The sequence below is a fragment of the Bos mutus genome, chromosome 11 (assembly GCF_027580195.1).
Source record: "Bos mutus isolate GX-2022 chromosome 11, NWIPB_WYAK_1.1, whole genome shotgun sequence".
NCBI classification, from domain to species: domain Eukaryota; kingdom Metazoa; phylum Chordata; class Mammalia; order Artiodactyla; family Bovidae; genus Bos; species Bos mutus.
The window spans coordinates 56,393,184-56,407,611 of NC_091627.1; the positions used below are offsets into that span (position 1 = coordinate 56,393,184).

The 14,428-nt window shown below is 37.6% G+C and overlaps 1 protein-coding gene across 3 annotated transcripts in view; it reads left to right on the plus strand.

Annotated features, from left to right (window-relative positions):
- The window catches only part of DNAH6 (dynein axonemal heavy chain 6), a 271,508-nt gene that overhangs the window by 21,411 nt on the left and 235,669 nt on the right, over positions 1 to 14,428 (plus strand). For all 3 annotated transcript variants that reach the window (XM_070379404.1, XM_070379405.1, XM_070379406.1), the window contains exon 5: positions 11,823 to 12,090. In XM_070379404.1, coding sequence (XP_070235505.1) covers positions 11,823 to 12,090 — 268 coding nt within the window. The remainder of the gene's footprint in view (positions 1 to 11,822; positions 12,091 to 14,428) is intronic.

Consider the following 14,428-nt stretch of genomic DNA (forward strand, 5'->3'; position numbering starts at 1 on the left):
TGGAACAACAGACTGGTTCCAAATAGGAAAAGGAGTACATCAAGGCTGTATATTGTCACCCTGCTTATTTAACTTCTATGCAGAGTACATCATGAGAAACGCTGGGCTGGAAGAAGCACAAGCTGGAATCAAGATTGCTGGGAGAAATATCAATAACCTCAGATATGCAGATGATACCACCCTTATGGCAGAAAGTGAAGAGGAAAGCCTCTTGATGAAGGTGGAAGAGAAGAGTGAAAAAGTTGGCTTAAAACTCAACATTCAGAAAACGAAGATCATGGCATCTGGTCCCATCACTTCATGGGAAATAGATGGGGAAACAGTGGAAACACTGTCAGACTTTATTTTGGGGGGCTCCAAAATCACTTCAGATGGTGACTTCAGCCATGAAATTAAAAGACGCTTACTACTTGGAAGGAAAGTTATGACCAACCTAGATAACATACTCAAAAGCAGAGACATTACTTTGCCAACAAAGGTCCGTCTAGTCAAGGCTATGGTTTTTCTAGTGGTCATGTATGGATGTGAGATTTGGACTGTGAAGAAAGCTGAGCGCCAAAGAATTGATGCTTTTGAACTGTGGTGTTGGAGAAGACTCTTGAGAGTCCCTTGGACTGCAAGGAGATCCAACCAGTCCATTCTGAAGGAGATCAGCCCTGGGATTTCTTTGGAAGGAATGATGCGAAAGCTGAAACTCCAGTACTTTGGCCACCTCATGCAAAGAGTTGACTCATTGGAAAAGACTCTGATTCTGGGAGGGATTGGGGGCAGGAGGAGAAGGGGACGACAGAGGATGAGATGGCTGGATGGCATCACTGACTCGATGGACGTGAGTCTGAGTGAACTCTGGGAGTTGGTGATGGACAGGGAGGCCTGGCGTGCTGCGATTCACGGGGTCACAAAGAGTCAGACATGACTGAGTGACTGAACTGAACTGAACTGAAAATTGATTCTCAGAAGATGAAGTATTGAAGATGAATATGGAAACAGGTTTTTTTTTAATGTGATTCAGGAAATCAATTGCCTTTCTGGACTAATGAACTTTTACTAAGAGAATTGAATTGATGCTTTATACTTTTCTGGACTCATTTAAGAAGATATTGTTCTAATCACAGTTTGTTATTTTATCATGTTTTAGGTTGGATGTTAAATTTTCCTCCCAGCCTGAACTCCAAATATTATAAACCTTATGAGTAAAGATGATTATTTGGATGCTATGTAGTAGGAAGCAGCTAAATTGGAAGTTAAAAGTAGTAAATACTGGATCAATGAGATAAGGACACGTTATACCAACTTCCTTTTAAAAATAATGTGATAAAATATAATATCTTCACATAATTTTTTAAGTTTAGTAAAATACATTAAATGTGCGGTTCTACAATGTTAATTTCTACCACAGTCCCTTTAAATGAGAAAAATAGTTACATTTATCAAGTTTATTCTAAAAAATCAATCTAGTAGAATATGTTAGGCATAACAATTTTGTCAAGAATAAGCTTTTGTAAATATGTTGGAATATTGCCCTGGTGGGACTTCCCTGGTAGCTCAGTTGGTAAAGAATCCGCCTGCAATGCAGGAGACCCTGGTTCAATTCCTGGGTCAGGAAGATCCTCTGGAAAAGGATAGGCTACCCACTCCAGTATTCTTGGGCTTTTGTCTTGGCTCAGCTGGTAAAGAATCCGCCTTCAGTGAAGGAGACCTGGGTTTGATCCCTGGCTTGGGAAGATCCCCTGGAGAAGGAAAAGGCTATCCACTCCAGTATTCTGGCCTGGAGAATTCCATGGACTGTATACAAGTATGCTGCAAATTATCTTGTCCAGCAAGAGGGCATAATGGTGACTCTGTTCAGGTTCAGGGCAAGTTAGAGGAAACTAGGTTAAAGATCAGAAACTAGAGAGGGTGAAAGGCATAGAGAACACAGATCAAGACAAAGTAATTCCATTTTGTTAGGACTTTGACCTTGAACAAGAGTGATTGTAATCGAGAAGTAGCCATGAGGTATGGAGAAATGGCTGTTGGTTATATACCCATTTTGTGAGAGGACACCTAGTGGAACCATCACATTTTCATGTCATAAGAGGTGATGATTTATTGGTGTTTACTACATTCCAAGCAAAGTATATACATATATATATACACATATATACGTATATATTTTTTAATCCTCACAATAATGTGAAATAAATGTATTTATTACCTCTGTTTTACAGATAAGACACAAAATGGTTAATTAACTTGCCCCAGATTGTACAATAAGTAAATGACAGTCTGGCTGACTTTGGAATGTACACTCTTAATTTCTCTGCTCTACTGCCTCTCAAAATGAAACTCTGAGGAGTCCATGAGACCCCCATGAGACTGAGAATTTGCTTCAAAGAATAATGGAAGGCATGGAAACATTTTCTATCATTTCCAAATCTAGCACAATAATCTGTTCTCAGATAAACCTATTGAATTTTTCCAGAACAAATGCAAAATAATGCTTTCTTCTCAATAGAAAATTGATGAAGAGAGGTGGAACTGAGATACCAACTAGGAATCATTGGAAGTTGTACTCTCATAGCAAAAAAAAAAAAAACCCAAACAAAGATATGCTATACCATTACTGAGACACCCATACAAAGTTATGCTCAGAGAGGAAATGGAATAAATTAATTAAGATAAGCACAGTGTTCAAAAAAGAAAAGATTAGCAATTAGGCAACATAATTAGGATAACTCAAATTGGATTTATGAACCACAGTAATTTTCCTGTCCTTTTTAAAAAATATCTCATTAGTATGAAAATGCTATCAAATGAATCAGTAGCACTGAGAAAGCTATATCAACACCTTACTGAAAGATATCCACCCTGCCTCTAAAGGGTTTGAACTTTCAAAGGCATGTGCAAGAACAAAATATGAAACCAAATTCCATTTTTAGATTACCATCTGGTCAAGAAGCTCAAGAAGCTAGGAATGCAAGAATTCAAATTTCAGGGACTTCCCTGGCAGTCCACTGGTTATGACCTCTGCTTCTACTGCAGGAGGTACAGGTTCAATCTCTGATCTAGGAACTAAGATTCTTGCATGCCACTTTATGAAGTCAAAAAAAAAAATACAAAGTTAATATCTAATATTAGAAAGACATTCTTTTGCAGAATTGCAATTTTACCAGTCTGTGTGGAAATTATTTACTCTATTTGGAACCAGAAAAGCAAAGGAAATCAATCAGCAATACCATTAGCTCCACCTGTTACCTAACAGAGATGACCACAGCTGAGGACGTTATTAAAATTTTACTGCATATTGATGACTGTGCAGACATTAATAACTGCTAGATAACAGCTCCACAATCCCTGCAATGAAATAATTTGGAAGAAGTTTGTTCTTAGGGAGGAAAACTGCTGTTGCTGCTGCTGCTGCTAAGTCACTTCAGTCGTGTCTGACTCTGTGCGACCCCATAGACAGCAGCCCACCAGGCTCCCCTGTCCCTGGGATTCTCCAGGCAAGAACACTGGAGTGGGTTGCCATTTCCTTCTCCAATGCATGAAAGTGGAAAGTGAAAGTGAAGTCGCTCAGTCGTGTCCGACTCCTAGCGACCCCATGGACTGCAGCCTACCAGGCTCCTCTGTCCATGGGATTTTCCAGGCAAGAGTACTGGCGTGGGTTGCCAGTGCCTTCTCCGGGAGAAAAGCTACTGGGGTCGAAATATCCAAAGAAAATGAGATATTATGGAAATACTTCTTTAAAATATATTTTCCATGTAGAATTTATTCTGATAATTCTGAGATTAAGATACATTATTTTATTCACAAAAGAACTCCCATATGTAAATGTTTCTCTGCAGTTATGAATTCCAAATTAAGTAATATTATCAAAATTGTGACTATAATAAATTCCAAGTCACCGCCTGACCTTTTGTTTTTACGCCTTTTACAAAGATATAGGAACAGAATACCATTATTTGTTGTTTCAGACTTAAGTGCATAGGTGATCCCAAGGCAGAATTTTGTTAAGAATTGGAACGTATTTTGCAAATGATTCAACTTTGTGGATTTAGTAAAAGTCAGTTTTTAGTTTCACAGCTGGGTTACTTAACTGACATTTGAGTACCTGAATGAACTTTATAAAAAATTATTAAAGGTTCCTGAAAACATATTAACACATACTGATGAAGATTAGGAATTCACAGCAAAAATTCAGCTTTGAAAAGGTGAAATTTCAAATGCTCTCTAGTGATTTTTTTAAGTTATTGTTAAGAATTTAAACTTAAGTAAAAGTTATGAAGTCAAACAGAGTAACATCTATGTCTGAGACAAAGCTTCACCATTGTTTCTGAAATACTTCATGTGGAAATGCTTGACTAGGTTTTAAGTCATTTTGTAATAAGAAATTTCAACATGGCAATCATCAAAGAAAGAAAAGGAAAAGCTGTTAGAATTAAAGAACAGTGGTACCTTTGGTGCATAATTTCAAACGAACAGGTGATCCAAATTCTGATCAGTGGCGAAGGGAGTTTCTATTCATTGGAGACAGAGCAATAAATCATCACCTGCCACTTGCTATCTCCTATTTCTATAAACAGTATTCCTTAGCAGTGGTGATTATTAAGAATTTGAACCGACTACCCATCATGTCTTGATTAAAAATGCAGTGTCTACTTCAAAAAAGCCATGGTCACAGGTGCAGTTGTTTATGAGCTAAGATTTTATCTGGACTTTTCATAAAATTCAATATTGAATATTTCCCTGAATATTTCATGTTTTATTTTTCTTATTATAGTATAAAGAAATTATAATTAAGTCTTCGCCAGTGTGCCTTGTAAAATGTTATCATTGTTCAGACGTGTTAGAACATACAAATGGGGGAAGCATGAGAATCTGACCTTTGATTAACTCTGAAGCTCTGTTCCCCTGGTAACCTGATACAAAGTAGTATATCAGTTGTTTCTAGGCAACATTGCTTATGATAAAAAATGACCCCTGACTGCTAAATTATATCTGTATTGAGAGGAACTAAAAATGAATTATAAATAACTGATGGGGAGCCATAGCTTTGTACTTCCCATAGTACACTGGTTCTTTCTCTGGGCATGTCTCTGCAGGAACCCTAAAATCTGTGCTTAAACTTATTGGAAGAAATACGGACTCCTCTTAAGCCAGAGTGGACCCATTGTGTATCTCATGTCCTAGCATCTGAGTTGTCACCTTGGGAAAGGAGAGCTTGTGGTGGCCGTTGGATTGCTGCAAGGAGTCCCATGCAAAAGCAAAGCTTGATCCTGCTTAGAAGGCAGGAAGTACTTCCTGTCCTAGCCTTCTAGGTGCCTGCTGCTGCTGCTGCGGCTAAGTCACTTCAGTCGTGTCCGACTCTATGCAACCCCATAGATGGCAGCCCACCAGGCTCCCCCGTCCCTGGGATTCTCCAGGCAAGAATACTGGAGTGGGTTGCCATTTCCTTCTCCAATGCATGAAAATGAAAAGTGAAAGTGAAGTCGCTCAGTCGTGTCTGACTCTTAGCGACCCCATGGACTGCAGCCTACCAGGCTCCTCTGTCCATGGGATTTTCCAGGCAAGAGTACTGGAGTGGGGTGCCATTGCCTTCTCTAGGTGCCTGAGTGTATGCTAAATCAGTTCGGCTGTGTCTGACTCTTTGCAACCCTATGGACTGTAGCCTGTTTAACCAAAGAACCCATTCTTGTGGGATACCTGTTGGGATTAGAATTCTATGAAACGTAGTTATATGACTTAGGACGATATAAAAGTCTATACTGGGCTCAGGCCATATTACTTTCTAAGTGATCGAGTTGGTTTTCGGATAGTCTCTAAGCCTGTTATGTTAAAATATTTTTTAGACAGCTTTTAAAATTTCAAACTAAAGCTATTCTATGCTTTCATCTAGATTACATGTTTAGTAGCCTAAAACAGAATATGCAGATAAATATCAGCTTTCTCAAGTGAAAGCGTTTCTAGTTACATGAAGTCCTAACTATTAAAAAAACACTATAATGAGGCATATGTTATATAATAAGGAAAAGATCATTTTCAAGCCACATTATCAGAAACCTTCCCAGGTTGCCTAACACAGTGACAGCTTTCTTGGGCTAGTCCATGTAGAAATTTCAATCAAGTGGAAACACCATGGATCTTTAGTATTTTCACTTGGAATCATCAAAAATCCCAGTTTCAGAATGTCTTCCTTTCAATATACACACAGATGTACACACACACACACACACACCATTTTGGCGATGTTGCAATTTAGTGGATGATTATTTCATTTTATACAAAAAATTTGAAGAACCTAGAGCAGTGGTTCTCAGCTTTGGCTTCTAGAATCACCCAGTACCCACCCACAGAGTTATATTTAATTGGTTTGTTGTGCAGCCCAAGCAACAGCATTTCTTTAAAACTCATGAGATGATCCCAATATTCAATCAGAGTTGTAGGCCATGGAGCTAGAACAGTGGTTCTCCAGCAGGCCCTAAAGGGTTTGCTAAAATGTAGATTGTTAACCATCCCCAGTTTCTGATTCAGTTGGTCTGGAGGAGGCATAAGAATTTGCAGTTCCCACATAATGTTGATGCTGCTGTTCCAAGGACCATACTTTGAAAACCATTGACCGTAGAGCACTGTACTATTGAAGAAACTTGGAAGTTATGCTTTAGTCTAATATTCTAGGAGTTCCTTATCAGTTATTTTTACCATTTCTGGTTAATCATACCAGAAGCAAAGCAAGCCATTACCCTTCTCTAGTTAAAGTTAGATCTAAATGCATACTGAATCATGATACTGACCATCATCAGATAGACTGAGGTTTACAAATGCGAAACTCAGGAAATAGCTAATTTCTTTCCAGGCTCTTGCTTGTTTACCTTTGTCCAATAAACATGTTCAAATCATAAAATTATGTAATAAACTGTGATTAAAACTGTGTAATAATGAGACAGCTTAGATTTGACTCATCTAATTCACCCCAGCACCTAAAAGCAGGTAAGGAATTAGTCACTTGTTTGTAGAAATCAGGAGGGGCAAAGGGAACAGGTGGACAAAGACATGCACACGTGTTCTGGCACAGTCTAAGATGTGCTGAGACGACCGTCTTAAGCCTAAGATGATTTCGAGACCAGCCTGATTAAAAAGGGCAATTGTGTGGGCAGAGAAGGAACTAACGTGGACAGAAGAGTGCCACAACAGCCGGCAGAATAATTTGGATTTAATGACATAAGCAGTAGGGGGCTGTTCAAAATTCTCGATCAGAAGGCTCATACTTTTGCAGTCTTAGTCTAGTGCATCTGTTTAAAGATGAACGGATGCATGTTCTGTAACTACCAACAGATAAAGACGGATCCATGTTCTATCACTAACAACGGATAAAGATGCTATTTGAAATATCAAATCACATTGAGATTGTTTTAGAAAAATCAAGATAAAAAATTAATGCTTTTTAGAACCACAGTAGATTTTGTTCATCTGAAATGAAGAATAACAGGACAGTGGATGACCTCCCACGATAGGCCATGCAAGTCTCTTAACAAGACACATTCTTTGGACATTTATAGAAGCCTTGAGTCTAAGTTTCATTTCACATGGACAGAGAGTCTACCAAAGAATAATTTGATAAGGAATTCCACGATTCTACATTGAACAGCAAGACAAGACAACAAGCATCTTTTTTTTTCCAGTAAAACACAGTTAAGTATAATTTTATTCAAGACATTCTTCTCAGCCTGATTAACTGTCCAAGGATCTCTGTTTAAGTTAGTTGGGTCCTAAAGTCATTTATCAGCAAAGTAGGAATTTTAGAGCACAGCAATTAAAAAAGTTAAGTTCTCTTTTGAGGTCTTAAAGGAAGACTAATTTTCCTGGTTATTTTCTCAAAGAAAGGCCTTGATGAAACAAACATCCAAAGGAGGCAGCTGAGGGCATTCCCTGGTGATCCAGTGGTTAGGACCCTACACTTTCAATGGTGAGGGCACGGGTTCATTCCCGGGTCAGGGAACTATCCTGCAAGCCACACAAAGCCAAAAAATAAATAAACAAATAAAAACAAAAACAAAGGAAGCTGTTGAAATTTGAGGCGAATTCTGAATGCCAAGAAGTCCTGAATAGGCAGCCCTCACTTCAGAGTAGAGGATCAATTCCTGAAACAGATGAATGTCGAGGTTTACAATGTGAGGAGTCCAGGAGTCCAGCACAGCAGTCCAGGAGTATATTTAGGGTTCAGCCTCTCAGGAATAAACTAGAGAGTCTCAGCAGAATAGGATTCCAGAGAACTGTGCATATGCTTCTTTAACTTTTGTAAAGCTTTCCTTGACCCTGCTGTCCCTTCTGCCTACCAAATGGATCGGGCTTAAAGGAAAGTCCTGCTGATCCTCAAGAGAATCACTGTATTAGAGTAGTGAGGAACAAGACTCGTTTTCAGAAACTTTAAGAAGGAAAGCTATGACAAACCTAAACAGCATATTCAAAAGCAGAGACATCACTTGGCCGACAAAGGTCGATATAGTCAAAGCTATCATTTCTCTGGTAGTCATGTACAGATGTAAGAGTCGGACCATAAAGAAGGCTGAGTGTCAAAGAATTGATGCTTTCGACTGTGGTGTTGGAGAAGACTCTTAAGAGTTCCTTGGACTGCAAGGAGATCATACCAGTCAATCCTAAAGGAAATCAACACTGAATATTCATTGGAAGGACTGATGTTGAAGCTGAGGCTCTGATACTTTGGCCACCTGATGAAAAGACCCACTCATTGGAAAAGACCCTGATGATGGGAAAGACTGAGGGCAAGAGGAGAAGGGGGTGGCAGAGGATGAGATGGTTAAATGGCATCGGCAACTCAATGGACATGAGTTTGAGCAAACTCCGGGACAGAGTGATGGACAGGGAAGCCTGATGTGCTGCAGTCCATGAGTCACACATGACTTAGCAACTGAACAACAAGAAGGAATGGATGGGGTGGATACAACCATTATACAGGAAGTTTAAGAGAAGGACGATGACAGGGGATTTTAAGTTAAGTGGGCAACAGGGTCAAGAAAATAAAGGAAGCTAAAGGAAAGCTTTCTACAACTTAAAGTGAAGTTCTATACATTTTTAAATGCAGAGAAAAAGTATTCAAATACAAGGAGAGGCAGAAAAAGGTGATGTGAAACCTCTCCATCTGTCTTTGGAGGAAAGCATGAAAAATGTACTCAAGGGGATAAAACACAGTGAAGGTACAGTGAAGTTTTTCTTTAAAAAAATACTTATTTTAACTTACTATTTATTTAGCTGCGCCAGGTCGTAGTTGGAGCACGTGGGATCTTGAGTTGTGGCATGTGAGCTCTTAGTTGTGGCATGTGGCATCTAGTTCCATGACCAGGTATCCAACCTGGGTCCCCGGCGCTGGGAGCATGTTGCCTTAGCCACTGGACCACCAGGGAAGTTCTGGGACAAGATTTTCACGTGAAGGTACGAAAGAGAGCTCATCATGTCACCACCATGTTTTTGTTGTTGTTGATTTGCTTTCAAATAGAATTCAGTGGTTACAAACATTATTGTGTGTCAGAATCACACAGTATATGTGCCAAGCTAGACTTTCAAGTTCTATACATAAAGATTCCGGTTCTGTGTTGGACCCAGAAATCTGGATTCTTAAGCAGCCCAGGTGATTTTTATGCTGATGATCCAAATTTTAAAAAGACTCTCATGTGTGTGTTTGCCCTGTGAGGAGTAGAGATGTAGAGTGGAGGAAAAGGCTTACAGATTTGAGAATGAAAATCTTGAATAGGTCAGTCAGTCAGTCAGTTCAGTCGCTCAGTCGTGTCCGACTCTTTGCGACCCCATGAATCGCCCCACGCCAGGCCTCCCTGTCCATCACCAACTCCCAGAGTTCACTCAGACTCACATCCACCAAGTCGGTGATGCCATCCAGCCATCTCATCCTCTGTCGTCCCCTTCTCCTCCTGCCCCCAATCTCTCCCAGCATCAGAGTCTTTTCCAATGAGTCAGCTCTTCACATGAGGTGGCCAAAGTAGGCAGGAAAATGTAAATAAAAAGGATCTCTTTGTGGCACTGAGAACCAATAAGTTAAAATTCAACATCATGGACCACGCCTGCTATCTTCTATCAATCGAAGGGCCTTAGTAGCATATAGACACACACAGAGTAAGTTTTCTAGACACGCACACACCAGGGCCATTAGTGAACAGTTTTTCTTGCTTTTAGGTTGGTTAGATGACAGAAGTTAATGAAACATCTAAGGTTGATTACAGTTTCAGAGACAAGTTGAAATTTCCCTCTTTGTAGAGAATCACTTGAAGAATGTCCTAATTATATGTTAAGCTGTTAACAAAGAAAAAAGGAAAAACATTTCAACATTTTCTATACAACTTACCAGCAACATGTAGTACCTGGCATTTTCCCAACTGTTTCTGCTGTGAGTCAGTCAGAACACAGACAAAGTCAGACAGTGCTGTTAGGTAGGAGCTAAGCAAGTTGAAATTCTTCTGTTACAGCACTGAATTGGGGGAAAGACGTTTGAGATTCTCCCAGTCCACAGCCCACCAGCCCCCTAGTTCTCTTTTGTGCTCACTTGAAGAGCTCTTGCTTTGAGTTCACTTTCATTCTGGCCCTGTATGCCCTAATTTTTAAATATTTTTCTTAGTGTTATTAAAACAAAAATAGAAATTTAAACCTAAAAATCATTTTTGCCACTGGTTCATCATTTTTTGATTAACAGACACAAAGCATATGAGAATTTTGTTCCAATCCCTTAAACAATTTATCACGCATATCTACAAAAATTTATTTAAGTGTAATTTCAGGTATTTTACATGTGACCTGAAGGCTGTGCTAAAGATCATGAACTCAGGTTCAAAATGCAGAGCTAAGGACTGGAAGAGAAAAATAGAAATGGGAAACAGTTGATTTTCACTGGAGAGTTCCTGTCTGAATTTTGTATAGTGATTTTTAGAATTATTGTATAACATAACTACAGTTTTTGCATAGTTTAACATAGAAACAATTTGAGGTTTTGTTTTTGCCATGTCATATTTTGCACTTTTGTCTGTTAAAAACATTTAAATAATATCCAATATTTCAGTGCTATAGCTAAAATTACAGAAAATATCTTTGTGTCTGTAAGCAAGATTTTAAGAAGTTTTAGGGAATCGCCCTATCTATTCTCATTCCTTTGCTTCCCGCTCCTATCCGTGCTCTGGTTTTTATCCAATTCTTGCTTTACTTCTTTGCTTGATCTATTTCTTATTATGAATGAGGCTGATGGATACCCTGAATGACAGTTGAAAGAGGAATATCTTGAAATAAGCAATTTCTCATTAACAGTTATTTTGATATGTGATGATAAATTGGACTTTTTGAAGTTTAATCTGGGTCTTGATTCGGATGTAATTCTTTTTTTTTTTTTCTGATGTAATTCTTATTTTCTTGTTTTGATCTTTTTCATAGTTCTGTCAATATTGGGTAGAGTAAAACTCTTTCACACCATTATTATTGAATAGCTTCTAAACAATCAATGATAAATAAAAACTTATTTCTAGTTATCTTTCACTTTAAAAATCCACAACTGGTTTGGTTTTGTAAAAATTACATAACTGAAATTATCAAACATATTGCCAAAATTGTAAAATCCGTAAGAGTTACTGTAAGTCCAACTGTTGTTAATGCAGCTCCCTTTTCTTGAATACTTTATTCAGTCTAAAAGTGGTCTGCTGGAATTTTTTAAATTTTTAAACATTTGTTTTCCAGAAATCTCTTACCTTTTTAAAACAAAATAGTAATGCAATTGCTTAATTTTATGTTGAATACTGTATTCACTTGCTCCAATTTTTATTTGTTCATAGGGTTGTGAATTATGAGAACATCAATAAAAATGACTATTATACCATTAGCAAAAAGGCAGTAACACATGTTTATAATAATGACATTGAATTTATCGAAATTGATCGATGGGAACAGGAATATCTATATCACAGAGAACTCACTAAGATTCCCATATTTTCACTTTTTCGGAAATGGAAGGCTTTTAATGTGTGGAAGAAGAATGTTCGCTCCAAAAAAATTAGTGGATGTCGAAAATCTCTACAAAAAGATCTGTTCATTGTTAATCATGTACGTATTTGTTAATCATATTTTAAGAGAATTACTAACAGAAAAAAATTAATCTCAAAAATAGAATATTTCCTCTATTAAGAGAATTGACAGTTCTTGCCCTATTTGTCATTTAAGGGTCTGGCAGTCTAATGTGTTTTTACATTTTACCTAGGGTTTGCACAGGTCCCCTTTGTTTAGAAGCAGCCTCAGAGGCTTAGGTTCACAATTCCCTTTGTTGTTGATCAGGAAAATTGTTTATCCTCTTGAATAGAGCAGGCTAGCAACTCCTATTACTTCTTCTCATCTTTGAGACCCTCTGGACTATATGGTCCAAAATAGTTTGTGGGCTTGCTTTCATGGGGCAGTATCTCCCAATGTAGCATGTGTTTTCAATCATGAATTCAAACAGTAGGGAAATTTTTAGTGTTTACTTTGGAGGAAGGGATAATCATGGGAAAGGAACTATTAAAGTGTATGTGACCATATTTAAAATCTCTACTTCTTGAATTTCAACTTGCAGTAGAAGTTTTCTGATTGGCCCCTGGGAGTGAACTGTAATCATGCTTATTTTATGTCTATTTTATGATACTGAATCACCACCCTCTCATATCAGAAACTTCAAGTTTGCATTTTACTGGTCATTTCCTTCTGTTTGCATATGGTAATCTGAAAGATAGTTATCAAGACATCAGTTGCACAATAAATGAACTTGAAAGAAATACAACTCACATAAGATGTTAGTACAAAAACAAGTATATAAGATGTACCATCTCAAGTCTTCCATCCAATCAAGCATTCTGAGTTGTCGAAAAGATTCTAATCCTTCTTGATATCAAACTCAGCCCCTAGACCTCTAATTTCACTAAGGATCTATCAATCATTTTAACCTATTTTACCACTGTTTTACCACCTTTCATCTTTTACCATGTCTTGGACGTTATATATTTCATTAATTTATTCCTAGATAAATAGATTAGTACTTCCTCCCTTTAACCTCTCAGTCCTTAAGTTTGTTTTCTTATATCATGGGCTTGAGAGTTGTCATTCTCTTTGCCCACCATTCATACCAATAGTCCTTTGACCTTGATAATATCTTCTCTTTAATGTAGTCCAAGCAGACTAGAAAGTTCACATCATTTTAATCTTAGGTTGATACAACCAAAAGACCCATTGTGTTGGTTTAAATATCTATTAACATTAGATGCTATCATTACCACACACCACTAGTCTTATATTTACAAGTTAACTAGGAAGGCTGGTTCTTTTCATTCTTTTCTGACCATGTTGAAGGGATATCCTTGAAATTTTTCTTTTTATTATTTTTAGTAACCAACCTTATTAGCATCTGTGCCCACATTTCCTTATAACAACTTTGTTGAAATAGAATTCATACAATTCATTCATTTAGAGTATGCTATTGAATGGTTATAATATATTCATAGAATGATCAACCATCACCATGGTCTATTTTAGAACATTTCTATCACTCCAAAAAGAGTGATCACTCTCCCTGATTAGCATCACATTTCCCTGACTCCCCCAAACCAACCCCTGCCCTAGCTCTGATCAACCACCAATCTACATATTCTCTCTCTTGATTTGTCCACTCTGCATTTCAAATAAATTGAAACATGCAATATGTGGTCCTTTGTGACTGGCTTTTTTAACTTAGCATGTTTACTACATAGATGGACCTATATAGTAGCGTGGCATTTCCTTTTACTGGTAAATAATATTCCATCGTATGGATACATATGTTTTATTTATCCATCCACCTATTGACAGCCTTTCCCTTCTCTAGGGAATCTTCCTGACCCAGGGATTGAACCTGAGTCTCCTGCATTGCAGACAGATTCTTTACTGTCTGAGCCACCTGAGAAGCCCCATATATAAATAGTGTGTGCGTGTGTGTGTGTATATATATACAGTCTATATAGCAATACAATTGACATTTGTATATTGAGCCTGTTTCCTAAAATTTTGCAGAATTTATTATTGACTCTAGTAGTTTGTGTTTCAGTTAATTAATTAAATTTTTATTGAGACACAATTGACATATAATATTACATGTTTCAGGTGTACAACATAGTGATTTATAATTTTTAAGGTTATAGTTTACTTATACTTATTATAAAATATTAAAATCATGCTAATGCTTATCACCTTCAATGGACACTCTTGATATACCAGCCCAGGAATGAACCACCTAACCCAAATTCCATCTGAAATTTGCTAACAGCAGAAACAATGATGAGAGGAAAAAACAAAACACCTGCTATCTCTCTTACATTCACAACAACTTTCACTTTTGTCCTTTATGCTGATAGCCAGATATTTAAGTTAAGCCAAAGTAATT